Below are 27768 nucleotides of genomic sequence, written 5' to 3' on the forward strand. Positions count from 1 at the left end.
ATAAAACTGTATTAAAAATGTATTTGTATGCATGTTTCCAATTTAATAACATTTCACTTGTATTATCACATATTTACGACATGTTTTCTGCAGAAGAAATTGTCTATTTTTGTCTATTTTTATCAATTATCAAATTAATCAAGTAGTATTCCTTCTTCATAAACTAAATATTTTATTATGTCTGTTGTGAGGTCGTTTAAACCTACAATCAAAGCCTGTTGTTCCGCCGTTCAAGTCTGGTGCTTTTCTAATGAAACTATTACTGACACCTAGTGACCAATGTAGGATACTACATCCACAATGTGAAGGCGTCTTCTTTATAGATGTATGTTACTTCGTTAAGACATTTTTATGCTAAAAAATGCTTACTTTGGGCAAAAATACATGCTGAAATATTATTTATTATATCATATATATATGATTATATTATATTAAATTATTATATTATTTTAAATTATATTATTTATTTATATATATATTTACTAAGAAATCATACAATATTCATGCATTGCTTCTGTTTGGGTTGGTTGGCGACTCCAAATTGTCCATAGGTATGAATGTGAGTGTGAATGGTTGTTTGTCTATATGTGCCCTGTGATTGGCTGGCCACCAGTCCAGGGTGGACCCCGCCTCTCGCCCGAAGACAGCTGGGATAGGCTCCAACATACTTTCATGAGGATAAGCGATATAGAAAATCCAAACTGTGATGTGGGGAGGAATGACTGTATTTAATTATCTCATTAATTAATCTCATTAATTAATCTAATTAACTCTTTCAATACCAGCCTTCTTTCGAAATGTAACACTTTCAGCACCGGCCAGACCATTTTGACTGATTGTTCGAGGCACACAAGATGTTTTATTTGGGTTTAAAAAACGTATAAATACATTTTAGGTATTACTTTTATTTTTAGAATATACAAAGGGATAATGAAAACAAGCTACGGGCCAGAATTGGCCCCTGTGCCACACTTTAAACACCCCTGAAAAACACTTAATTTTGTGTGTGTATCCTAACATTTTTGGTTTGATTTTATGGAATAAGCATTGCAAAAAAAAGCCCCAAAAATAAAAAAAAAGTATTAAAAAAAAAAAGTATAACAAGATTTGATCAAGTTTTATGCTTTAGATATATTTCATTTTCATATTTCACGGTATGAGATTTAACATTTTTCATATCTGCCTTTCTTTTGGTATTGCAAACTTTACAGTTTCAAAAAAGTATTAAAAAGTACACTTTTTTTTTTACATGCATATAACACACACACACACACACACACTCAGTATATATGAATATTAATATTAAGATGAAATTACTTATTCTAATGTGGAAGTTTAGGGCCGCCCGGAATTTTCCCTCAAGAAGAAACCCATCATCAGCAATGCATGCAAAAAAAAAAAAAAAAGGAAACTTCCCAGCATGTAATAAGCATGTTTAACCATGTCTTGTCACTTCCGACCCAGTCATAATTCGCCTATATATTAAGACAAGACATAATAGAACCACAAATAAGCATCTTGACCGAGCCTGAGAAGCCAACAAGTCCGCATTTATTCCACCAACATGCGCATCACCGCAAGTCTCCTCCTGGTGGTCCTGGTGGTCCAGGTTCTCCTCGGTAAAGCGTGCGGCACCCCAATGTGCAGCAACCAGTGCTGTCGCTTCGTGGAAAGGTTCCCCGGCAGGCTCAGAAAGCTACGACACGATTATTTGCAGATTAGGGACTTTTACGTGAGTACAAAAAACGAATGCTACTAAAAACGAGCCGGTACTTGAAGGCATCACAATGCAATGCAAAATGACGCTCGCTTCTTCTTCTTTTCTTTTTTTTTTTTAAATCGAACAGGAATCAAACAATGATCTGGACACTGCGTTGCTGGACCAGAGTGTCGAGGAGTCGTTTCGAGTAAGTGGACTTCCTAAAGTGGCGGATGGTGCGAAACCGACAACGGCAGTAACGGAAACGGTTTGTGTTTTCCCGATCAGACGCCGTTTGCCTGCCACGCCATGAACAGCATCCTGGACTTCTACCTGCGGACGGTGCTGCCCACGGCGCTGTCCGGGCTCACGGAGGACATCAGGGACCTGAAGCCCCCCATGGAGTCCATCCAGCAGATATTCGATGAGCTCAAGCGGGAGGTCAATAAATGTGTGAGTATGCGGGCAAGCTGCACCGATTGGGTGCGCATTTGACGCAAAGAAAATTGGATAGTTGAACACAAACGCGTTATAGGCAGCGTTGAATGGGTATATTTTAGTTGGGAACACATATATGTGCGTGTATATATATATGTGTGTGTGTGTGTGTATGTGTATATATATATATATATATATATATATTATTTTTTTTTTTTTTTTTTTTACTATGACTAAACTTGTAGAGTGTACAAGCGTCATTAAAAATGTTCTTAAGCCCCCCTAAATAATTAGATATTTTTTACTGATTTAAAAAATAATAATTTTACAAAAAAACAGGGCAAAAGCAGGCTAATAAGCAAGCCAATAAGCATGCGAATACTAGTCTACAACTAAACTTGTATAGTGTATAAGCATCATTAAAAACGTTCTTAAGCTCCCGAAATAATTTGATATTTTTTTTATTGATTTTTCAAAAAAAAAATTGTTTTATTTTTTTTACAAAAAAAATCTCAGGGCAAAAGCAGGCTAATAAGCAAGCCAATAAGCATGCGAATACTAGCCTACGACTAAACTTGTATAGTATACAAGCGTCATTAAAAATGTTCTTAAGTCCCCCTAAATAATTTGATATGTTTTATTGATTTTTTTAAAAAAAATTAACAAAAAAAAATATCTGACTAATTTTATATAACAGGGCAAAAGCAGGCTAATAAGCAAGCCAATAAGCATGCGAATACTAGCCTAAGACTAAACTTGTATAGTATACAAGCGTCATTAAAAATGTTCTTAAGTCCCCCTAAATAATTTGATTTTTTTTATTGATTTTTTTTTACAAAAAAAAATTCTGACTAATTTTATATAACAGGGCAAAAGCAGGCTAATAAGCAAGCCAATAAGCATGCAAATACTAGCCTACGACTAAACTTGTATAGTATACAAGCGTCATTAAAATGTTCTGAAGCCCCCTAAATAATTTGATATTTTTTTATTGATTTTTAAAAAAATATATATATTTTATTTATATTTTTTTTTACCCAAAAAATCTCTGACTAATTTTATATAACAGGGCAAAAGCAGGCTAATAAGCAAGCCGATAAGCAGGCTAATACTAGCCTACGACTAAACTTGTATAGTATACAAGCATCATTAAAAATGTTCTTAAGTCTCCCTAAATAATTTGATATTTTTTGATTTTTTTTTTTTACAAAAAAAAAATTCTGACTAATTGTATATAATAGGGCAAAAGCAGGCTAATAAGCAGGCCAATAAGCATGCGAATACTAGCCTACGACTAAATTAAAAAAAGACTATTTAAATTTTTCTTAAGCCCCCCCAAATAATTTGCTATTTTTTATAGATTTTTTAAAAATTTGTTCTTGATTTTTTTTTTTTACAAAAAAATATCTGACAAATTTTATATAATAGGGCATATTCTAAAAAAAAAAAAAAAAAAAAAAAAGAGGAAACGTAAAGAAACAATGAAAAGAATGAATATTTGTCAAGAAAACGTAATTTGGTCCTTTCGGCTTCTGCTTGTTTTCTCGACAACCCAGTTTCTGTTTCCAAATACTAGAAGGTCGAGTGTCATGTTTCTGAGTAAAACCCGTGTTTGGATGACTCCCTCATATGCGGAGCATCAAAATGTTCTTCCTGGTTTTGGGCTGAATCCCAAAACATTCCCTTCGATATGACACATGTTGATTGCAAGAAACGGGAAGATGTCTTATGAAGATGTCTTACGTACGTCTTATGTGCGTCATCCAGGTCTTGAACTCTTTCTTCTTCTTGCAGAGAAAATACTTTGCCTGCCAGAATCAATTTGACATCATAAGTCTAAATACAACGTACAATCAGGTGAGTTTGAATCCCGCATACGCTACTGTAAATAAAAGTAAATAAAGTTCAAAGGTTTGATAAAAGACAATTTTTTTGTCCGCAGCTGGAGAGTAAAGGCGTGTACAAAGCCATGGGGGAGCTGGATATACTCTTTAACTACATCGAAACATATTTGGCATCGCAACGCCACAGGAGCCATGCTGTGCCCTTGTGACGACCTTCACTTGTGTACAGTCAGTTACATTATTCACCAAACAGGTGGACTATATTTGAATCATATTGAGTCCATTGAAATATTTATTTCTGTTTTGCCGTCTTTGTATTTATTTGAAATGGATTCCCAATAAATGATCTGGAGGTATTTATAGCTTTGGAGTATTTGTACTACTACGTATGAGGTGTAGGTGACTGGTATAGTTCACATCCTGCATTACTGCATTGTATACGTTTTAAATGTATCGCAACTAACCTCAAACGTGACCTACATCCTCCACTTACCAGCAGCACCACCACCTGAGTCTAGACTTACCGTAACTCACCAGCGTCACCCGAGTACTAAAAAAGGCACTCGTTCACACACACAATCGTACCGCTTACTCGCACTCAGGGTTAAAAAAAAAACAAACAAACAAAAAAAAACACACCAACTTGTGGATTTTCAATTTAAAAATTTTTTTTTTTAAAAAAGCAAAAAAAAGGCCCAGGTAATAAAAAAAAAAAACCCAAACAAACACGGAAAAAACCAGCAGCACCAATGGAAAAATCTGAAAAAAGTTGCAATATAACAACAAAAATGTTATGAGAATCATGTTGTAATATTATGCAAAAAAGTAGCAGAACACTGAAATATTAAAAATTATTTTAGCCATTGTGCGGTAAAGCATGCTATCCATTTTTTTTGCCATAATATTCTGAGAAACTAACAAAACAAAATAAAGTTGTAATTTCTGAACAATTATTTTATTGAAAAAGTTCTATTGTGGGAATTAGGAGAAAATTTACAAAAAGAAAGTTAAGAAATTTTTTTTGGGGGGGGGCACGCAGGAATGGAAAACAACTGTTATTTTACAAAATTAAAGCTAAAATATTAATGGAATTTTTTTTTCAAATTTACAAGAATAAACCCGTAACATTATGAAGTAATGTAACAATTTTAGATTTTAAATGTGTAATTTAAATATTAAAGGAAAAAAATGGTGGGATTCTTTGAAATCAGAATATTACGAAAAACATACAAAACAAAATAAAACTGTATTTATTTTTATTTATCAAGGTAATAAAGTCATAATATTATGAAAAGAAGGCTTTTAAGAAGAAAGTTGAAACAGAACGAACCAGAAGCAAAGACCAATTATATCATAAATATGACATGCAGTTTCTTTTTCTTCGTTTAAAAGCTGAAGCGAAACTCAAATGCTTTCGAAACGGGGCCAAAATCCAAATTTAGAACGAAAACCGGAGCCGTTTGGAAGCTGAAGCTTGGCTGAAATGCAGTGGAAATATGCTAAAACATGCAATGAAAGCACTCGACTCTCCAATCAAACTGACAACTTCTGAGCCAGGAACCAAGCACTACTAGCTGAGCTATACAACAAACACTGAATTGAGAACTTTGCCTTTCCCTGCACCTAATATTAACAATTACAAGTGCACCTGAATGCCTCATGGAGCAAGCAGAACCAAGCAGAATGAATCATATGAACAAAAAAGTAAGGTTGATGATAATTTTGTACACTCATTGGAGGATAAGCGGCATAGAAAATAAATGGTTGGCTGCGGAGTTGCTGCAATGCTGCCAGAGGAGACCTCAGAGAGGCTGACGTCATTGCAGTGATTGGTAGATTGTCCAGAATGAGCTGAAGCAAAACTGACTGAATGTTTTGTGCAAAAGGTGGACTGGTACACCAATTTACCGTCTCGACGACAGTGTTCCGCGACCGGTACGAAAATAAAACGTATTGCATCGATAATATAGCGACATCCTGTATCCACTTTCGTGAGATGCTGTTTTTTTGTCAGGAGTTTAAATAAGAGGCAAATTCCTGCCTCTGTCTCGTCAGAGCTCATGCGGCTGATTGCAGAAAGCCACCGGCCACAAACGCAAATGTTGGCTTTCCGTCTCTTTAAATGGACTGCGGGTGCAGCATTTCCACGAACAGGCATCACGCCGTGTGTTAGATTCCCGTGTTGACTCACAGCTCTGCAATGAAACTACTCACAGACATTTCATCACACACGCTAATTTGGAGGACATTGGAGGACATTTACAATTCGAAACGTGAGAAAAACAAACTTGCTTTCATACCGGAATCATTAAAAAAAAAAAGAAACTTTCATTGCAGGTGCGGTTGGGAATCTGCTTGTTTCTGTTTTGTTTATTGATAAAGTTTCAATGGGTCTTCCACATTCTCCCGTAAGGGACCAGCAGAAGAGCAGCTGAACTGCTGAATCCTGATGATGAGCCATTGAGCAATGTATGATTGTTCCAAACTAAAGCTGCTAATGAAATCCAAATCTTAACACAGCCATGATGCATGCATAGCTTCCAAAAACATATTTCTTGCTACAAAAATGTCAAGAACAAAGAAAACTAACAATGGAAGTAAGACAGACTTAACACTTAAAATGGAGCTTTTTCCTCCAGAGAAATTGGGAGTGTATGTTGTGATATGGTATGACCGTGTGCTCATGCGTATGCTACGAACGGGTAGAATTAGGCTAGTATTGTTGTAAAAAAAAAAAAAAAAACAATAAAACAAATCCATAAAAAATATCAAAATATAATTTTTGTAAAAAAACAAATCTACAAAAAATGTCAAAATTATTTAGGGGGGCTTAAGAACATTTTAGGGGGTCTAAATAGGCCTAATGATGCCACTGGCAGTATCATGGTCTGGGGCTGCATGAGTGCTATCAGTACTGGGGAGCTATGGTTCATTGAGGGAAACGTGAATTCCAACAGCCACCCAATAGGCCCCACTGGGTGGCAGTATCGTGGTCTGGGGCTGCATGAGTGCTGTCAACACTGGGGAACTATGGTTGAGGGAAACATGAATTCCAACAGACCCCCTAATATAGGCCCCACTGGGTGGCAGTATCGTGGTCTGGGGCTGCATGAGTGCTGTGAGCACTGGGGAGCTATGGTTCATGAAGGGAAACATGAATTCCAACACGGACTGTCATTAGGCCTATTTTAGGGGGGATTCAGACCCCACTGGGTGGCAGTATCGTGGTCTGGGGCTGCATGAGTGCTGTCAACACTGGGGAGCTATGGTTCATTGAGGGAACCGTGAATTCCAACAGCCACCCAATAGGCCCCACTGGGTGGCAGTATCGTGGTCTGGGGCTGCATGAGTGCTATCAGTACTGGGGAGCTATGGTTCATTGAGGGAACCGTGAATTCCAACAGCCACCCAATAGGCCCCACTGGGTGGCAGTATCGTGGTCTGGGGCTGCATGAGTGCTGTCAACACTGGGGAACTATGGTTGAGGGAAACATGAATTCCAACAGACCCCCTAATATAGGCCCCACTGGGTGGCAGTATCGTGGTCTGGGGCTGCATGAGTGCTGTGAGCACTGGGGAGCTATGGTTCATGAAGGGAAACATGAATTCCAACACGGACTGTCATTAGGCCTATTTTAGGGGGGATTCAGACCCCACTGGGTGGCAGTATCGTGGTCTGGGGCTGCATGAGTGCTGTCAACACTGGGGAGCTATGGTTCATTGAGGGAACCGTGAATTCCAACAGCCACCCAATAGGCCCCACTGGGTGGCAGTATCGTGGTCTGGGGCTGCATGAGTGCTGTCAACACTGGGGAGCTATGGTTCATTGAGGGAAACTTGAATTCCAACAGCCCCCCTAAAATAGGCCCCACTGGGTGACAGTATCATGGTCTGGGACTGCATGAGTGCTGTCAACACTGGGGAGCTATGGTTCATTGAGGGAAACATGAATTCCAACACGGACTGTCATTAGGCCTATTTTAGGAGGGCTTCAGCCATCACTGGGTGGCAGTATCATGGTCTGGGACTGCATGAGTGCTGTCAGCACCGGGGAGCTATGGTTCATTGAGGGAAACATGAATTCCAACACGGACTGCGGCATTGTGAAGCAACCGGGTCACATGGCAACAATGGTTCTCACTTTGGACACAATTTATGTGTCACTTTTTCATTTATTGCCAGATATTTACGCAACAATGGCTGATTTCCAAGCTGTACACTGACTACTCGATGTTAACCAAGATTAAGTTCTATGGGGGGGGGGGGGGGGGGGGGGGGTCCCGAGCTTCATTCCCCTCACCTGACAATCATGCATGGATGTTAGATGACTGTGGGTTTCGTCACAGTCAAAGCAGGAAAAGGTCCGTGGCTGCTTGAGCATTGGTTGGAATACACACACACACACACACACACACACACAAATATCCCATTTGACTCAATGCCACCGTACTTGTTTTACAACTCAAACGTGTGTATTCCACAAGCCAAAGCCTGTCTGTCACAAGTTCAGTCTGTGTGTCACATCTCACAGACAAAAAAAAAAAAATCCCAAGCCAGCAGTTGGCCGACCCCATGAGGTGAGTCACGTCTGTTGACATGACTTGAAAAAGTTATCCAAAAAAATAACTTCATAAGCTGTAGAAGTTATCACAACGTGTCGACAGATTTTACAGGGTTGTGATGGTTTGGTATTTTTATGACAAACACGTCTTGTGGCTTCTGGAATGTAAACATTAGATATTGTGGTATATACAGTACATTTTTTATATGTATATAAATTATAATGTATATAAATGTACATAATATAATGTATACAAATTTAATGTATATAAATTACTTCACAAATATAATAAAACTCAGCTGTGATTGACACCTATATGTTGATGTCAGTCAGATTAAAAAAAAAACTGAATACACGGATAAGTATTTTAGTATTTCGTTCATCCACATGGAACTGGCGTTCTGGGTGCCCTGAAACGGGATTTTTTGAAAACAGTTTCCAGATCTGAAAACATCAGTTGCCATGTAAACAACGGCTACTCTACCGCCCTGTCACATGACCAGAAATAACAAGCCAACAAAATGTCACCCCAGTTAACATTGTCCTTGTATTTTTGTGTCTTATGCTCCAAAACTCGCAGAAGTAATTCCACTTTGTAATTATCAATTTCTTGGACAGAAGAAATTATTAAGAGACTCCTCTGACGTAGCGTTTTTGTATCCTTATTAAAACATATTACTCTTGTTGTAGTTTTTAACTCCTTTTCATAGTCCTCAATGAACCAACGATTCGTCAACAGTATTTCATAACGGTGCTCTAAAACGGTAGTGGTGCACGAAGAACAACGCAAAGGTGCCAATCAGAACGCAAAACACATTGAGTGGGTACTCCCTTAAGTCAGTCAGGACTGTTGTGGGTGGCTGCACGCATAAAACTGCAGCGTCTGAACACTCTTGGGTATACAACACCCTTTACTGGTAGCAGGAGTAAATACAGTAACATACATACAATAGAGAACCGGGTTGTTCTAATACACCACAAGTCTGCAGAATAACGCAAATTCGAACTATGTTAAAAAAATAGATGCTAAATTACATTTTAAAAAAGTAGTTGACGAGGGAAGACTGTAACGCGATTAGGAATGACTCCCACTCAACATTTATATATATATTTTTTTTTACCTTGTGGGCATGCCTTCTTTTATACTTTCGGGTTGTCACATGGTTTTGTCTGCATCCGTTTACAGCATCTCAAGTAGGTGTGTCTTTTGTTATTCCCCCAATAATACATTCACGTGTGGATCTGATTAAAGAAATGGAAAGTTAGAGATTAATAATCACGCAATTCAAATAAAACAGTAAATATGACAAATTAATCGCAATTCATGCTTTCATTTGACACCCCTAGAAACAGTTAGACTGGATGACTTTGCATAACCTTATTTAACTTGACTGGGCTTTTCCCTCAACTGTGGACGGCTGCCAAAACGGTACACTTTACATGTGGAATGAGACACGTTCTGTCATGGGGGATTCATGGAAGGGGGTGCACATGTTACAAAGCCAGAAGAGCAACATTTTACGGCATGTCCCATTAAAGAATTCCCATAAGGGACTGCCAGGGTCAGGGATTGCCCGTTAGCAGTCAGCACTGTTTGGTTACGTCACACACAATCAGTGCAGATCATTTTTAAATAGGTGGTTGCATTACTCGAGTCAATTTTCCATAACTCTATACGAATTCAAATTATATCTCAAACACAAAATTTTGTGAGTTTTTTTTTTAATTGAAAGCAAGCAGACAAAATATGGCAGCTGCAGCTGACTGAAGACAAAAAAGGTAAGACACATTTCTGCATCTTGCAACTAAAATGTGCCGAGAAGGACAAAAATGACCACAAACATTCAACAATCATTTTTACAGTGCGATTTGTGACAATGTGGTCGACTCAACCTGTCCGCAATGAAGAGAATATTGACGGGGAACCATCAATCAAACCCTCTGACTGTGATGACAGCTTGCTGGTGGTGTGAGGAGAACGCTCTTTAGCGCTTTCTACTACTGATTAGTCCAGCCGGAGGTGTAGAGGTGCCGTTGTTGTCGAGAACAATGAAAGAACTGAACCGAGAACAGCATTTTAGTCCTTCTGGTTCAAAGTTCCTCTCACCAAGAACATAAGAAGTTGACCTTCTGCTCCCACTTGAGGGTCATTCTGCCTACATTAAACACACGCATATACTCCCCATCTCTCCAATACACTGGGCAAACAAACAAACCAAAAAAACAAAACAAAAAATCAGTACTTCAAGCCGACATACCATCTGCATAGCATTTAACCTGAAATCTGGCAACAAAACCAAATGGTGGTTTTTAAGGTCATTTCCTGTTTTGTATATATAAAAACAAAACCTCAACATGGCCTATGTTAAAATGCTATAAAAATCTGTGAAAAAATAGAATTGGATCTCTTTGAAGCTACGTGCAGGTCAAACATGCTACCTTCTTTGCCTCGAGACAGGCCCTGAAACAAGTATTTAAGGCAGGTGGGGGGGTGGGGGTGGGGGGTACGGGTGACAACAGCACACCAAACGGCCTTGGTAGGTGCTGATGCCACCAGGACAAAACAGGACCTGACAGACTCTCAAGTCCATGTCTTTACACTGTATGCATGAAAAAGAACATTTTCCCTTGCTTTTTGGTTGGGGAGGCGGTTGGGGGTGTCAGCCTTTTTTTTTTGACATTCACTAGTTAGGGGTTCATGAACTTATGCTGACAACAAAACCTGATGGTTGAGGGAGAAGATGAATCCCAGTGCTTCTCCTTGCCTTTTATATAATTCATAACCTCTTCCCTCATGTAAAAACACAGATGATGAATCTCTCTGTCAACAGGGAAGAAAGTTGTTTAAATGCTTGAGTAATAAAAAAAAACACTTCTACAAAACATTAGACTTGAAAGAAAACAAACAAAAAAAAACAATCCATGCAGTGCAACTCACATGTCGACAAATTATTGCTTCCTTTTACCAATGTGTGTTTGTATGTGCGTGCATGGTTCAGCGGGCAGCAGACGTGGCGTGCGCCATGGCATTACTGGCTTTCTTCCTCCTCTTTGTGAGCAGTGGATTGGTCGAGTCCTCGATGGTCTTGATCTTAATTTGCTCGTAGTCGACCCTCATGGTTGCCAAGGCACTCGTCATTTCCTCCTAAAAAGATGACGAGCACAGGAAGCGCATTGGTTCAAGCGGTGCACACCAGTCAAAGCTCTTTTCGTTGAGATTTTGTGTCATGTGGACAGGAAGTGACTGTCGACTTTTAAGATGGATTGCGACCACAATAGTGACTCATGTTATGATTATTATGCTATTATTAGGGCTGCACGGCAGGATGAGTGGTTAGCGCGCAGGCCACACAGCTAGGGGGCCCCGAGTTCGATTCCCCCCTCGGCCATCTCTGTGTGGAGTTTGCATGTTCTCCCTGTGCGTGCGTGGTTTTTCTACGGGTACTCCGGTTTCCTCCCACATTCCAAAAACATGCTAGGTTAATTAGCGACTCCAAATTGTCCATAGGTATGAATGTGAGTGTGAATGGTTGTTTGCCTATATGTGCCCTGTGATCGGGTGTACCCCGCCTCTCGCCCAAAGACAGCTGGGATAGGCTCCAGCACGTCCACAACCCTCGTGAGGATAAGCGGTAGAAAATGAATTACATTAATGCTATTATTATTGTGCCTTTTGTGAGATAGCGACCTGTTTTAGAATATTGCATATTAACAGTCACCAAAAAACTAGCCAATCACAACACACGAAGGCGGAATTTAAACTGAAACCCCAGTCACAGTGCCTAACACTTGCCGCCTGAATTAATGGAGCGGCGGAAGGATGTAAAAATGCAAGTGGTGACGTCCAATGGAGGGACAATGTCTCGATCCCCTGAGGTTAAAATGACAGCAATAAAGCGACTGTAAAGGAATTTGTTTTCCTGACATCGATAATGCTGTACTTGTGTAGTCTCAAGAGGATTTCAAGGCACCGACGACAACAAACCTTGACGTCCTCCCATGCATCTTTCTCTTCCTTGAGCACCCGGCTAGTGTGAAGTGGCGTCTGAGGAACCTCCATCGATTGCTGCAGGGAGACACACGGGAGTCTTCCTTGAGTGGACAATTTCAACCACAACAAATCAACTGACAGATGAGACGTTGCTCACGTTAATCCAGGGGTGGTTCATAAACTCTGTGATGGTCAACCTTTGGGTGGGCTCCGTCTTCAGGAGGGTTTTAATCAGCTGTTTGGCTGCAAATGAAAGTCGGTAAACGGTTCTTTAGTGTTAACACTTCTGGTACAATTGCGTATTGGATGGACTTCAAATGGCCTCTTAAATGTTAACATATCGCATTGATATATACCATTAACTATTCCTGCATTCCTCAAAAGGTTTCCAGCTATGGAGGGGCAGACGTGAACATATAATAAAAAACAAAAAACACAATTAACCTGTTCCCTTGAATTGCTGCCTAATGGTCACATGAACCCCACACTGATAATGGGACATGAGGGGAACAGTCATTGTGGTTGTAATTTGACTACTCATAGCAGAGCTCTAAATCTGACTCACATCTTTTGTTAAGTCAAAATGCAAGTCATCATCACCTTCTTCTGATACATCAGACCACTCTGGATTGGGAAACACGTATTGGCCCATCCTGATCCTCTTCTTCATCCCAGGAGAAATGGCTAGACCGTGGTCGGAGTAAAAAGGGGGGTATCCACACAACCTAGGGAATAACAGCAATGGTGGTTAAGACGTCGTGGACGGCAAATAACCTCAATGTGAAGACGACCGACTGACAGAATATACATGATGACGCCCAACGACCACATGTCACATGATTTGTCGTATTTTTCTGGGCCCAGAACCTCTGGAGCTGTCCGCAGAGTGAAAGGAACACAGGGAGGTTAGAATTTGTAATGATACACAATACATGGAAAAGTGGGGAAAAAAAAAGAGGGACTCTCACCAACATAGTAGGGTGTGTAGCAGGGAGTCGCAAGAGAGTTGTGAGATGTGGTCTCCTTTGCGAAGCCGAAGTCTGTGAGTTTGAGCAAAGCGTTGGGCCTCTTTGTAGAATACAGTAAATTCTCGGGCTGCAGGAAGTTTGACATCTGTTATTAAAAGCAATTGTGGGAGCTCTCCTATAAACCTTTAGAGTTTTTTTTTTTTCAATAAAATGATCAGTTTTGATATTACTATTTCAAAAAGTTGCTTGAAATTGGTTAGATAATTGCATACTGTATTTGCATATTATGACATAACCAGGCTCAAAAATGGTCAGATACACATCTCTACAACAGGCGCATCAAAATGTCTGATCCACACGGTGAAGCTCCAAAATCTGCTGGTTTGTGGACTGTCATAGATGGCAGACCCCGTGTGCAAGACACTTCAAACTCATTCAACTCCTTAGCGTTGCATAGAAACACACCCACCAGTGTTGCTCATATGAAATACACAAATCTCTATGTCTCTATGGTGTGTTAAATTCAGCAATTTTGTTCTTACAATTTTATGACTTTGGTGCCTACAGGGTTAACTTCTCTTCAGATTGCTTCAAACAGTGAGAACTTTATGATGAAACAAACCTTAACATCTCTGTGTGCAATGTTGACGGCATGCAGGTACTGGATCGCCTCTCCTATGCTCTTCATAATGTCAGATGCCTCTGAGGTACAACATAAATATATATGTTAGTCGAGAAATTGCAATGCGGCCGGTCAAATGCTTGTACCTCTTTCTGTGAAGGCCTGGTCGCCCCTGTCCTGGATTCGACTAAAAAGCTCACCGCCATCCATGCTGCAACAACAGACAAGTTCAATTTTGCATTGGGTTAAAGTATTGGGGCGAGAGACATCATTGAATTCAAGAAACAACTCATGGCAAAGCAGGAATGTGGTGGTGGTGGATCTTGCTGCGACATTGTGTCTTTGGGGATAGTCAAGAATCATGTCGTTGAAGGTTTTCCGCCATTTTACATGGGTTTAGATATTCAAGCAAAATCGACCACTAGTATATGGGAACAGATTTATGCTTGTTATCCCTTTTCTTACAGAGCAGCTTCATTTTTTATTTACATTATATAAATGTGTTTATCATTACTTTTCAAATAAATATGAAAATATTTGTGATTGTTGGCTTCCATGTTTCATTAAATTGTGAACGGGAATATGCTACCTAGCTGGCTTCATAGGTTTCATTTATGCTTTGCGTTTTTTTATGATTCCAAGTTGCAGGTGCAATCATCCATGTCACGTTTGAGGGTTTCTGTGTGTGACCAAAGATGCCTGACTGTACACATTACTTCTTCAAGCATGCATGTAAAAAAAAAAAAATAAAAAAAAAATGGGGGTGGAGGACCTGCTTACCACAGCACACTTTAAATTTCTCAAAATCTGGCTTTCACTTTTGTTCCCGCCGTCCTTTCTGAGTTCTTTAAATTGTATGACTCATTGATTCTCATCAGCAGTGATGAGTACAGCGCAAGAGAATACATTTATCTGTCACCTCCAAAGCAGAAAATGTCATGAATAGCACCGCATTTTCACTTTCCATTCTTATCTAAAGTAAAGTACAGCCTTTCCCACGGGGCTGCAGTCTAATTGTGGGGGGTAGAAGGCCATGACACGTGCATGTAGTTGATTTTATTGTCATTATGACATCACACCATTAATCACATATAGGTAGTTGAATAAATTCATAAATAAAAATGTAAATAAATGAGTTACATTTGGTAAAGTTTGGTTTTCATTTCAAGACCACAGATGACAAATAGATGATGGTTTGGTAGTTGAAAGCCAAAAGGCAAGGAAAATGTGTGAAGGTCATTTAAAAGGTCGCTTTCTAATGTATGATGTAGATAAAAAAATATTGTGCTTAAGTCAGCTATGCAAAAGTTATAACATGTAACATCCAACAAGGACAAAACTCATTACTACAATGTAGTATGCTTTTCTGCAAAACAAGCAATGTTCTGTAATTGTTTTTACTTCTGTCATATCATAATATTTAACTTGCAAACCTAAACTGCTTAGGAAAAAAACCCCACTAAAAATATGTACTATAATGTATAATGTGTTCAGTAATAAAACTGGTAATTGTTCGGCAATTTAAAACTAAAAAAAAATGTTTATTTATCGGGGTCAAGACTGGTCCGTACTAGGTAAGATTACTTCTAATCAAGTATTACCTTCTAGGTAAGTAGGATTCTTCTTTCTTCATAAATATTAAATTTTCATAGTTAAGAGTATTTAACCTTATTAGACCCCCTTGGACATGAAAAAACTCCCATACAGTCGTTGCTTGCAATATTGCGGTTCAAATATCCCACCCTTGCGATAATTTCAATATTTCACTTACTGATACCGAGTGATCAGTGTAGAATACAGTGTATCACAATTTCTATATTTGTACTACATATATTTGTTATTTAACCTACATATATATGTTATTTTTAACTAATAGGCTCTATTCAACCATGAAACAGCACGATTTATTCAGGAATATATTCAATCAACACCGTGTTAGGGTGATGCAGCAGAATTTGAAATTGTATTAGTATTGAGGTAAACTTACAAAATCAGCACAATTCACCTAGCATGTTTTTAGGATGTGAGAGGAAACCAGAGTACACAGAAAAAAAAAAAACCTACACGTGCTAACTATGCCACCATGACTCATGGCTGTGAAAAACAGCAAGCAGACACAAAACAGTCTTGTGAGCGCGAGCGACTGCACTGGTGAACTTACCATTCCATGACAATAAGCAGACACTTCCTGCCTTGATAGAGGTTCTCATAGACATCGATAATTCGTACAATGTTGGAACATGGCGACGCCCTCCAATGGAGCTCCACTTCTCTACGTGCTTTGGAACAATCCTGTAGCATCTAGATAGCAGGGCAAACAACATAAAACAGTTACCAAAGATGGTAGATATATGTTAAGTTCATTACTTTATTATACATTCATACAAGATGAAGATCCTGCAACGTATTCAACAAAGCCACAGTGTGTAGCAGCACTCTAAACACACTCAAAGCACAGTGCTGCCATCAACTGGCTAAATGGAGGCTCAATGTTGCAGAGTCTGGCATGTGTAGCCATGACGCCCTCTGCTGGTGATATCGTGTCATTGCAAAATTTCACCCATGATTTTGTGTGGTGTATAAAAAGAAGAAACATAACTTTAAATGGATTTGAGTCACAAGTGCCATACTTTCCTGACAAAAGAAAGTATTCAGCCTCGGAACAAATCATTTTTCCATCGTCATGTATTACATTCCAGTGTTGCCCACAGACACAACACAATAGCAGGATTGATGCCAGTGGGGTCCTTCATGCTGAGATTCTGACGGTATGATAACCTTGAGCAAAAATATCACGGTATTATAATTCTGTGGCATTTTTAAACAACATAATAGAACACGATGGAAGTGGAACATATGTACAAAATAACTTATTTCTACAAAAATACAGAAAATGCAGTTGTTAATGTAGTCTCCTGTCTATACTATACAGACTATACAGGTAAATCAAAGCAAAATAAATAAAAAATGCAATCACTGACTCAAAAAAGTCACAGCATAATTGCCAAAAAGTAATGTTACGTTATTTCAGAGTGGTGAATGGCCCTGCTGGATTATGTATTTGCAGAGTTTTGATTATTTGATCATTTTGCTTGCATCGATCAAATGTGAATGACACCTCTCATGACTAAAATTAATTTAAAAAATTGTGATAATATTGAATAGACGATACTATGCAGCACAATTATCGATCATCACAATGTGATATCATGACAACCTTACTACAAATATTCAGAAAATACATGTGAACGTGTGTCCCTATCACACGTTGCATTTGCTCACTGTGGACGACGTAAACTACGATTGATTTACTCAAGGGTGATCTACGCTTGCTCACCGTTTGACCGTACAGCCAATCAGCCACAGAAAAGGATGTTATCTGCTTATCAATGTGGCTATTTAAACATGAAAGAAGCTCTCTGATTCACTCAGCCCGTCTATCCTCTGTCCTCTCTCTTTCAGTTGATTTCTTCATGTTGTATGGCTCTAACTCATGTTTTTTTGCACGAGAGGCACAAACGGATGATGATGCAACCCCACAATAGAGGAGAGCATGTTTTAAGCCAAAAAACGGCCACAAGTTGGCAGAAGTGCATTTTCTCAAGAACACAACATGCTGTGTGCCTTGAAAAATCAGTCAATATCATCAAAAATGGCCGGTAGTTACCATGACTGAATCAGCTACACTCTTGTTATTTGTTATCATCATTATACATGCCCAAACAACAGTACCTTTAGTTGTACCAGGCATCAAAATAGACCAATAAACTCAAGAAACAAGGGTGGTGTGACAGTAGTTACAGTACATCCAGACAGGAACGGATCATTGACTACACAAGGCACACCTACGTGCGGTGCTGAAGAAACACGCACATAAAACCACATGAAAGACCAAACCGTAGAAGAAAGAAGCAATGTGGATAGGTCCGTCATCTTCTGCGTTGCAAGGCTGGTCTTAGACTTATGACAAAGTGAAATTACATGTGCATCATTTTGGGAGTATAGGACAATAACATACCAAGAGAATGTCAACTGCCGTGAGTCATGACACTCAAAATATTCTGATATTACCCACGTTTCCAAATGTTCCCACTCTGTTAGCCATTATTTAAAATTCGTTCAAGGCACCCACGCCGTTTCTGTGTGAATGAGGGGCTGAAACGATAAAATACTTTGCCGTTTTGACCTGAAAACATTTCCGTGTGCAAAGAGCAAGAGGAGACAAGGACGTGCTAAAAATAGCAAAAGCCAAATCTATAAATATAAACAAACCCCACCTACCTTCATTAACAACATTTTAAAAACACACCCCCCATAAACCCCCACTAGCTCTTCAATAACCGTGTAGCCCCCCATCTGTTGTTGGTCCTCTGAGACGACACCCTGAAGTCTGATCAGAAGGAGGGGGGCAAAGGGGGCAGATGGGCACACAATGCACTTCCAATTGTAAACACAAAAGCTCCACACTGGGAGTCGGGGTAGGGAGGGAAGCTGTTGGCGCTCTGAAGCTCCACCTGCCACTTGTTAGCCTTGAGACCCACGGCCAGCAGTGATCCGGTGAAATCAAGTAGAGGCATCACACTAAAGGGGTGATAAGATAGTGAACTGGGATGGTGGGGAAAGATTACACTATGACCTGATAAGCGACTCACTCATTAAAGCCTCTTAAGGGTTCGATGATAATCTATCAGGAAACGTGTTTCTATACATGCATGATGCAGACACAGGGGTACGGTAGCAAACATGTTTATGTGTCTGTGGGACATGATCTGATTAAAGATATCTGCTCAACCCTAAAAACGATCAGATATCTGCGCTGTATGTCTCTCTATTTTCAGTAATCATGTTGTGTGATGTTCTTTATCTGACAATAGCAATGTTGTTTTCAAGACGGATAAGGCAGATACAGAGAATTTGAACTCTTAAATGTTTTATGGTCGTATTGTGTTCCGTCATGATGCAACAGGGGCACAGAAAATGAATTACAGTAGAAATAAAAACTGGAGGGTGGAGATTTCCCTTTAAAATCAGTGCAGGATTGATTGTAATTGTTCAATATGGTGAGAGGTTATCTAGCAATCTGTTATGTCCCATAGTAGCTAAATACTGTATGTAAAGTGTCCTGAGGTGTAACATTTTCATAAAAATGGCTCGTTGGCCACGAGGAAGCAATAAACAGCATCAGTACAGTACACAAAAAAAATCACAGATCTTCTGGCTCTTTACAATAAATAATTTTGCTGGTCAATAATTGTTCTATAAATTATAGACCAATAGTCAATTAAAAAAATATCAATATGGTTATCATTCAAAGATCGTTGTGTCATGATGGTGTCAAAACAACTACACACAGCAACGCAATAGGTGGATAAAACAGTGAAGACACTACCAACGTATAATGCAGAATATTCACCAACTATTATGTGTATGTGAGATCTAAGAATGTGCTTGAAAGCTGGACCCCTTCTGGCCCTTTGACCAGCAAAATTATTTATTGTAATCATTGTTCTATAAATTATAGACAAATATTCAATTTAAAAAAAATCATTATGATTATCATTCAAAGATCGTTGTGTCGTGATGGTGTCAAAACAACTACACACAGCAACGCAATAGGTGGATAAAACAGTGAAGACACTACCAACGCATAATGCAGAATATTCACCAACTATTATGTGTATGTGAGCTCTAAGAATGCGCTTGAAAGCTGGACCCCAGCCCGCTACACTGTGAACGTACACCGTTTTGCGCTGTTTTGTTTGATATTTACTCCGCCGATCAAAAGCCTCAGTAAGCGTTGACTGTCGGAAGGGAGGTTGAACTGCACATCCACGCATGAGCTATGACATTCAGCTTAACTATTGCTTTTGTGCCTTCATTCATATTCGACTCAATTTCACGAAGAGGCTTAATAGTTAAGAGGATGCTCACACCCTTGTGTTTATTTCCTATAGAGTCAATGTACACAGATGTTCAGGCTAGGTATTTGCATATGTACCACGATCAAAACAAAAATGGAGCTCGATACAGTGCATATTTAGTGCTGAGCTTTTGGGTCCGACAGGGTCCCTTTATTTGCATACGTAAAATCACAAACTCACCTACATACAGTACATGTTATGCAGACACAGACTATTGGAAAGGAAACAAAAAGAAAATCTTCTGTTTCTGCCTCGTCATTCTCATATAAACATAGCCTATTTTGCACTGCAACTGAATAGTAAGACATGTTCTGAGAAAGTTCTTTAGGGACTTAGAACAGTATTTTGTTTTGAATGGACAACGTTACAAGTGTAGCTGTTTGGGTGAATGAGATAAAGTGGTGTGGCAACAAAGAACCTCTTCCTTCCTCACCGCCTCCCTCCTATTCCTTCCTTTCTCGTTACATCTCATGACTGGAAAATGGCCAAACACTTCCTCTGTGACTGTATGAACCAACCTTAGCAGGGTTCTTTGGGCGGGACACACCTGAAAGATGTCATTTCAGTTAAGTCTTTTCCACCAAATGTAAATACTTCAAAGACTACTTTTTTTGAAGCAAACGAAACACATCCTTTGAAAGTGCCCAACAGCAACAGTCTTTTCCGCCAAACAATTACTCACAAGTGTTTGCTTGGCCACGGCGGCTTTCATGTCTTTCCAAGAAAACCCGCTTTGACACTGTGCCACCAAATTAGAATTCTGACTACACTTAATTGACTCATTGTGCACTATTAGCTCAATTCCCTCCCAGATGTCATGCAGAAGGGGTGTCAGGTGATGGTAGTGTCTAACAAAGACTGTTTTCATGTCAGGTCTTATCCTATCCAGAAGAAAGGCTGCCAGGATGCTACTATGATTCGTTCGGCTTCCTGTGTCCACAAGAGGGAGCTCATGAGCTCCGGCAGTCATGGCCAATGAACTGCTCTGCTGGGAAGAAATGCATTATGGGAAGAATTAAAAAGTTGTTTTTATACTTGTCTTGTATATTTCCTTGCAATGTTTTGAGTGTTAAGTTGATGTGTGATGATTTTAGTCTAAGATGACGCGCCCTCCTCCAATTTCCGATGGATTGGCTTCTGTCAAAGAAAAAGCGACTGTGCTACCCGCGAGAGACTCAGTATTACTAGTAGTTCTACGATTCAGGGATGTTCTTGGTTCACTGAGAATGATACATCTGAAACAATTCAGCAACTTTATATAAAAAAAAAAACTAGCATGACTGTGAAATAAATACCCGGATACTGGACAGTGAAGTTATGCCTCCCACATTCCAGTTGCTAAATGTTCTCTCGATTTTGGTGTGCGTCCCGAAATTTTCTGCTTTGCACTACTAAAATTTAAAGTTAGGGGCCATTGTGCTCCTACTAAAAAAAGAAAGTCTGGAGCCCTGTAAGGAGGTATGACATGATGTAATCATGTAACATATTGGGAAATCAATCACATAAAAGCCAGGGACAGCGGTTAGATCTGATTTGTACTGCAATGTTGAGGCTTTGCTACATAGTAATCCCTTCCGCAATTATTATTTTGTAAGCAATTCACTTATGACAAAAGGTACACCTGTCAGCCAATCCTATTCTCCAAAAGCAACATGTTTGTCTGAGTTGAGCAGCAGCTAAGACCTTAATCAACTGTTCATAAAAGCTCAAACTTTTGTCTAAATATTTGAATTTCTGCTAGACTCACAGCAGATACATGAAGGACATACTGTATGTAGAGAGCAGTGACACAGTTATTGAAGTTAGATTTCAGTTTGAAAAACCAGACAGGATGTTTTCACACCGACTTACTCACGAAATATTTGACGCAATAGATAAACTTTATGTAAGGGACACAAACACAAAAAAAACTGCTGGTAAATAACATACAAAACAGTACCGAGCCTGGGCGGCCTTGGTACTGTATGTATGTAACATTTGGCATTAATCATTGACCAACCTTGAGTTACTGCTATTTCATCACCGGAATACTCGACATAGTTTGATCATGTCATAGTCGCGGTTGGTGGAGGTGAAAACTGCCTGAGCCAACTGAGAAATGCTACCGGCATGTTTTGTTCAGCTCTGGACTACAACCTCCAAAAAATGGAAGCATACTATTCAACTACTCTTTATTAAACATGGTAAAAAACAATTCAATATACAATGCTTAACGAATGTATCAGACCGCCTGTCATAATACATGAATAAATATTCTACTTTTAAGGTTATTCTTATTTACTTGGTAATAAACAACTACCTCTTTCCCCTCCCCCCCAAATATGGGCTCTTTTGGTCTTGATGAACATGGAAACATTTTTTTAATACAGGAATTTATATTTACATTCCTCAGTAATCTTGACGATTATAGTTTACAGGTAGTACAAACCCCAATACCGTCTCATACATTTAAAAAAATAAACATAGATAAAAAATAAATTGCAAAAATACTCGGTCTCGCATTAATCAACTCCTGAAATCCAATACAGTTAACACAATAATCTGACTTATAGATGTATTTGTTAAGTATTGTAGGGGAAAAAATATATATTATTTAAGTTTTTTTTTTTTATTTTCAGTGTGGGTCTAAAACTTCTTCAAAATAATATGATATGGGTGTGTCTTTTATTATGTTTGAATATGCTGCGGCTACTAAAAAAACAGCCCTCAAGCCTAAAAACACACAGTTAAATAAGAAAAGCACCCATATCATATGAAAAATTATTTTTTTGTCTACACAGTAACAAAGAAGTTTCTTGTATACATATGTATATACTATACATGGAGTGTGTTGTTGGACCTGGGCGCTTTCTTTGGCAAGTTGTGACAGCTCCACTCAAGCAGGAAGAGACATCGATAACAACAAGGGTACACTTTTTGTCAAGTACATCGAGTAAACACATTCGATATTTCATAAAAATAAATTTAGCTTACCTTTAAAGCGTACTTGTCCCCGGTCTTCCTCTGGAAAATTTCAAGCACCTTGCCATTGATACCCAGACCCAACACCTGACTGGTCACCTTGTAGTCGTCTATAATGGCGTTCTTCTTGATCTGTAAGGTGGGTCTGCTCAGGAAGGGGAGAAACTGACCCGTCGGGTTCTGCTGCCCGGCGGGATTCTGTTGTCCGGTCGGGTTCGGAAAGAGCGGCTGGTTCTGAGCGTTCGATAGCATTATGTTTGGCTGGGAGACCAACAACCCCGATCACCTCTCCGGTCCGGTTTAAATACCGTAGTCCCTTTTCAAGACAGGGTCTTCCTGTCGATAAACTGTGTCGCAAACCAGGTCCAGATGAGACAAAACAGCAGCCGGGCTCCGTCTGACGTTACGGGGTAACGAAGTCACTCGGTTAGCTAGCAGCGGAATGCTAAGCTAGCTAGCTGTTAGCATGCTTGTTCGCTCCTATTCTTGACCTATGACTTTTCGGCTAACAAGTCAGCTATGAGTTAGCTTATCCATCTTGGGTAGCGGCTGCTGTACGTCAGTCCCTCCAAGAAAACTTAAGTAACTTTTTTTTACATCAATTAAAACGTCTTACAGAGGCGCGCTGTAGCGTCGAACAAACAAGACGGACAAAGCAGGGAGGAAAGTTGGTAGTAGCGGTGACGGCGAACACTTCACTTTTCCGAGGGCCAGCCAGCCAGTCAGTCAGTCAGTCAGTCACCCAGTCCGAGCAGGTTTTAGTGCTGACGTCATAGTTTCTTTTCCGGTACTTAAAGGAGAAGCAGACCCGTTAGACGGAGCTCACAACCGTACCCAAACTTTTGTTTTTATGCTCTGTTTCCTGATATTACTTAGCTTAGGAACGCCATACCCTGTCATGAAAGTGAATCCAATATCGGTACCTCGAGTGGGGAGCCACTTGTGCTGTTTGTGGTAGTAATAGCTTGAAAAGATAAAAATAGAGGCGGTAATCTGGAAGCAGAGGCCCCACATGCAGGCCAAGGTTGGAGAGTTGTTAAAGTGACTGGCAGCCAAGGCCCGTGTTGTACTTCCAAATGACGTCACACACATCCCCATATCACTTTCTTTTTTATTATGATCTGTGTCATTTCCTCTTTTTCAGTTGCTGTGTAGTTTCAAGCCGGTATGAAGAAGATCTCTTTGATATCAGGGTTTTCCACATGTCTGGACTTCCCCCAAAATAGTGATTTTTGGGGGTCATGTTTCACTGTCAGACTTGTGTTTACACCTTTACTCTTTTTCCTGAAATTATATATTTTTTTCTTTATTTGTCTCAAGCTGCTACAAATGGCTTCTGTGACCCAGCAATGCATTGTATAATCTACACTTATTCCATCTGTATTTGCTTTGATTTGTGCTTCCTGTCTGTTTTATTCCTGACTATGAACCATATAAGGAAGTCCGCCCCTCTGTGACGCCACAAATTAACGGTTTCAAAGGAACTTTTTGATCCACCCCAAACGTCTTTCAGGGCTAACTCCTGGTAAAAACTAAAAAAAAAAAATCTGCTTGTATATATGTGTATATAAAAATGGCAATTACCGAAATTAACATTAACTAACGCATTGAACTGTTTAAGGACTTAAGATTGCAGTTCTTTTTATAACCACTAGATGTCAGGCTTGTGTAACATTTTATTTTAAACCAGGCTTCCCCGCATTTATCACAATATCTAACTTATAGTTCAAATAGCAAAACAAACCAATTTAAAAATGCCTCTAATTTAGGAATACTTTATCTTAAATTTATTTAGTTTTGCCTGATCATGACAGAGATGTATTAGTAGTGCAGAAAAAACAGGAGATAAACAGGAAGTTGTTTATTGTTCTATGAGCAAATAAGTATATTTGTATATAATCATTCTTAACTAATTAAATCAATTAAATACATACAATTTATTGAGCAAATCTAATTGGTCACATTATTTTTAGAATGATAAAAATATATTACCAATATGTACAATAATTCATAAAATATAACAAATAACTAATTCAAAGTAAGATGTGATTTATTGTGTGCTTATTGTGGTTTTTAAAGGGGACCTATTATGCTTATTCCACTTTTATGACCTATAAATGTAAGTAGAACGTACTATTTTTGTGTTAAACAATTCCAAAGTTTCAGATAATTCGGTTTGTGCATTTGGAAGTGAGCCCTGAAAGAAGTTTGAGATGGCTTAAAACAGGGGTCTCAAACACGCGGCCCGTGGGCCAAATGTGGCCCGCAGGACACTACTTTGAGGCCCCCGCCTTGATATGAAAGTTTAATGTCAGTGCGGCCCGCGCAAGTTTGATATGGATGCTGTATGGTATCATGTACCCAGAAAAAATTATTACGTTTGATTAATGTTCATGTTAAAGGTTAAATAACTTTTAATAGTTATCCTCCCTAATCATGTGGAAGTGGTAAGTTTTTGGCTATTTAAGTTTAAAGGAAATAACTTGAAGGCTGCCGTTTAGGTCGCTAGCTCTCTAGTTTGCGAGTTAGCATGTGTTAGCAAGTTTTTATTATTTGCCGTTTTATTATTATTATTATATTTATTGATTACTGATTGATTTTCTTTATTCTTGATTTGTTTATTTATTTTTCATCTTATTTTGTGTAGAAAAATAAAAATTGAGATATTTGAGAACAGTGGAATGTTTTATCAGAGCTTTTCTTGTCGAAAATCGGAACCAAAGCAAAGTTTATTCATTCTTCTGTTTTTAATAAATGTGTGTTGTTGTTTTTTGGGGAAAACCTGATGCGGCCCAGTCTCACCCAGACCCTAGCTCCAGTGACCCCCAGGTAAATTGAGTTTGAGACACCTGGCTGAAAACGTTTGGTTTGAAAAGGCGTGGTAAAACTGACACTTTTGTGATGTCACAGAGGCGCCACCATCAGGCACAAGTGGTTGGAGTTCCTGATTCCTTGGTGACAAACCACAAGTCAATGTAAAGGGATGAAAAATGAGCATAATAGGTCCTCTTTAAGTGTCCAGGAGTAGGGGGTCTGAAGGGGACCAAATATTTGGTGTATATATGTACTATATATATTATTTATATGTATATGTGTTATGCGGACTGTCCTGAAATGTGCTAATTTGTTGAAATCATGGACATAAACTGGTTCCAAAGGATCTCTAGCCACTCATATTAAGTTTTCAATTCCTCAATGAATTACATTTTAATTTTACAACAATTTTAAATAAAAATGCAAGCGTGCTAACAAACACTGAATCGTCGTCCTAGTTGCACCTGCTGTTATATTACATCACACGTGAAAATAATTGTACTTCAAATAGTTTATGTGACACGTCGCTGTTTATGTCCTGCATGCCACCGTAAAAAATGATATGGCTCAGTTTGGTGTCATCATCCACGTTACGTAAGAACATGTAGTACATGCCCCTCGGGGACGTGGGTGTCCTATTTGGACTGAAGGATGCATTTTTTGGATCGGTGTTGGCAGAGGTTTAAGCCCACCCCAGTTGTACTTATAGGTGAGTACCTTATTTTCCATGTGTATAGTAATTCCCGCGCATAGCTAGCTGCTGGACTCTTTGTCCTCTGAAGCACCAGGAATGTGTGGTCGGGATTGGGAATGCTGACATTTTCATTTTCTCCCGTTTAACTTCCTGACGGTCTGCATATAGTACACCTATACTCCCCCCATAGGTGCATCCATCGCCCCCATCCCGACACTCCGTTCCTCATTAGCTAGATCCACTTTGGAACAGTTATTCCAGGCTATTTCTCGGAATAATCCTCCATCACCGCGTGGGGCTGAAACCCAAGCCAGGTCTTGATATAGACCCATGGTCAGCGTTGGCTCTGCCGGTGGATTCTAGCACCTGAACACTTGCGAACCCCCCCGCCCCCGCTTTCCTGGCCAACATGGGACCTTCTGAACCTGCTCACCCCATGGATGCACGCAGTCCCACATATCCCCTCATGATCCCCCCCTGCTATGATCTCTGGCTCCGTCTTTGTCCCGCCATCTCTCCCTAATTGCTATGTAGTACAGCAAAAACCTATATTTACATGTGAGCTCATTTAGGCCGCCTTCGTCTTCACCCTTCAGCCGCTCAAATGTATTTGTATACACAACACGACCTTAAACCAAGGTAGAACAGAATGTCAGTCAGCGTGGTTGTTTATGTGTTGGTTTATTTGCGGCCATCTTTTTTGGCTTTTAGTTCACCTCGGGTGTGTGCGGGAGTTTTTAAAGACAGCCACGGCATCGAACTCCTTCTCTATTCTCTTTTAGTCACATTTTTACCCACCAAGGTCAAAGTACTTTCAATATAACATGCGTTCACAAGGTTTATGTAGTATATAATTCAAAATATTAAGCACAAAGTTGTGGCTGGACCTGCCGTTGTTTGGGAGTGGATCCCAACCGAGGGGTGTGCACTGACACACTCCAAAAAAAAAAAGTCCTGCCGCAACACACTCCACAAACATAGACACGGAAATACCACTGGGAAACCACGCTAAAAATGTTCTATTTTGCCGTAGTAGTCTCGGAACTATGGGTTAGTGGTTATATAGTGGTTCCGGAACTATTCACAGTCCCGTACCCCTTCAGACGTTTAACCTACTTCTACACACTTAAATCACAATAAGAACACAATAAAACATCTCACTTTGGATTATTAGCTGGAGCCTATCCCAGCTGTCTTATACACCCTGGACTGGTGGCCAGCCAATCACAGTGCACATATAGTCAAACAACCATTC

At 39.4% G+C, this 27768-nt stretch overlaps 2 protein-coding genes across 2 annotated transcripts; one reads left to right on the forward strand and one right to left on the reverse strand.

Moving 5' to 3' along the window:
- The first annotated feature begins 1493 nt into the window (after positions 1 to 1493).
- On the forward strand, positions 1494 to 7181 carry il10 (interleukin 10). Its single transcript, XM_058055585.1, has 5 exons — positions 1494 to 1732; positions 1848 to 1907; positions 1988 to 2152; positions 3932 to 3994; positions 4080 to 7181. The coding sequence occupies exons 1-5, from the start codon at positions 1565 to 1567 to the stop codon at positions 4188 to 4190; spliced, it is 567 nt and encodes a 188-aa protein (XP_057911568.1). The 5' UTR covers positions 1494 to 1564; the 3' UTR covers positions 4191 to 7181.
- A 2166-nt stretch (positions 7182 to 9347) lies between these two features.
- Positions 9348 to 24023, reverse strand: mapkapk2a (MAPK activated protein kinase 2a). The gene is made up of 10 exons (XM_058055390.1): positions 23018 to 24023; positions 16285 to 16424; positions 14270 to 14334; positions 14124 to 14203; positions 13502 to 13628; positions 13333 to 13408; positions 13134 to 13258; positions 12691 to 12776; positions 12528 to 12608; positions 9348 to 11687 (listed from the first exon to the last, which is right to left on the reverse strand). Exons 1-10 carry the CDS (start codon positions 23255 to 23257, stop codon positions 11538 to 11540), a joined length of 1170 nt encoding a protein of 389 aa, XP_057911373.1. The 5' UTR covers positions 23258 to 24023; the 3' UTR covers positions 9348 to 11537.
- Between the last annotated feature and the right edge of the window lie 3745 nt (positions 24024 to 27768).

Source organism: Doryrhamphus excisus, chromosome 18, assembly GCF_030265055.1.
Source record: "Doryrhamphus excisus isolate RoL2022-K1 chromosome 18, RoL_Dexc_1.0, whole genome shotgun sequence".
Classification (NCBI taxonomy): domain Eukaryota; kingdom Metazoa; phylum Chordata; class Actinopteri; order Syngnathiformes; family Syngnathidae; genus Doryrhamphus; species Doryrhamphus excisus.

Coding starts and splice junctions, on each gene's coding strand:
- il10 (XM_058055585.1), top strand. CDS start 1,565: ATGCGCATCACCGCAAGTCTCCTCCTGGTGGTCCTGGTGGTCCAGGTT. Junction 2,153..3,931: donor AGCGGGAGGTCAATAAATGT/GTGAGTATGCGG, acceptor TTCTTCTTGCAG/AGAAAATACTTTGCCTGCCA. Junction 3,995..4,079: donor TAAATACAACGTACAATCAG/GTGAGTTTGAAT, acceptor TTTTGTCCGCAG/CTGGAGAGTAAAGGCGTGTA.
- mapkapk2a (XM_058055390.1), bottom strand. CDS start 23,257: ATGCTATCGAACGCTCAGAACCAGCCGCTCTTTCCGAACCCGACCGGA. Junction 16,425..23,017: donor GGGACAAGTACGCTTTAAAG/GTAAGCTAAATT, acceptor CCTGCTATCTAG/ATGCTACAGGATTGTTCCAA. Junction 12,777..13,133: donor GTCTGATGTATCAGAAGAAG/GTGATGATGACT, acceptor TTTCATTTGCAG/CCAAACAGCTGATTAAAACC.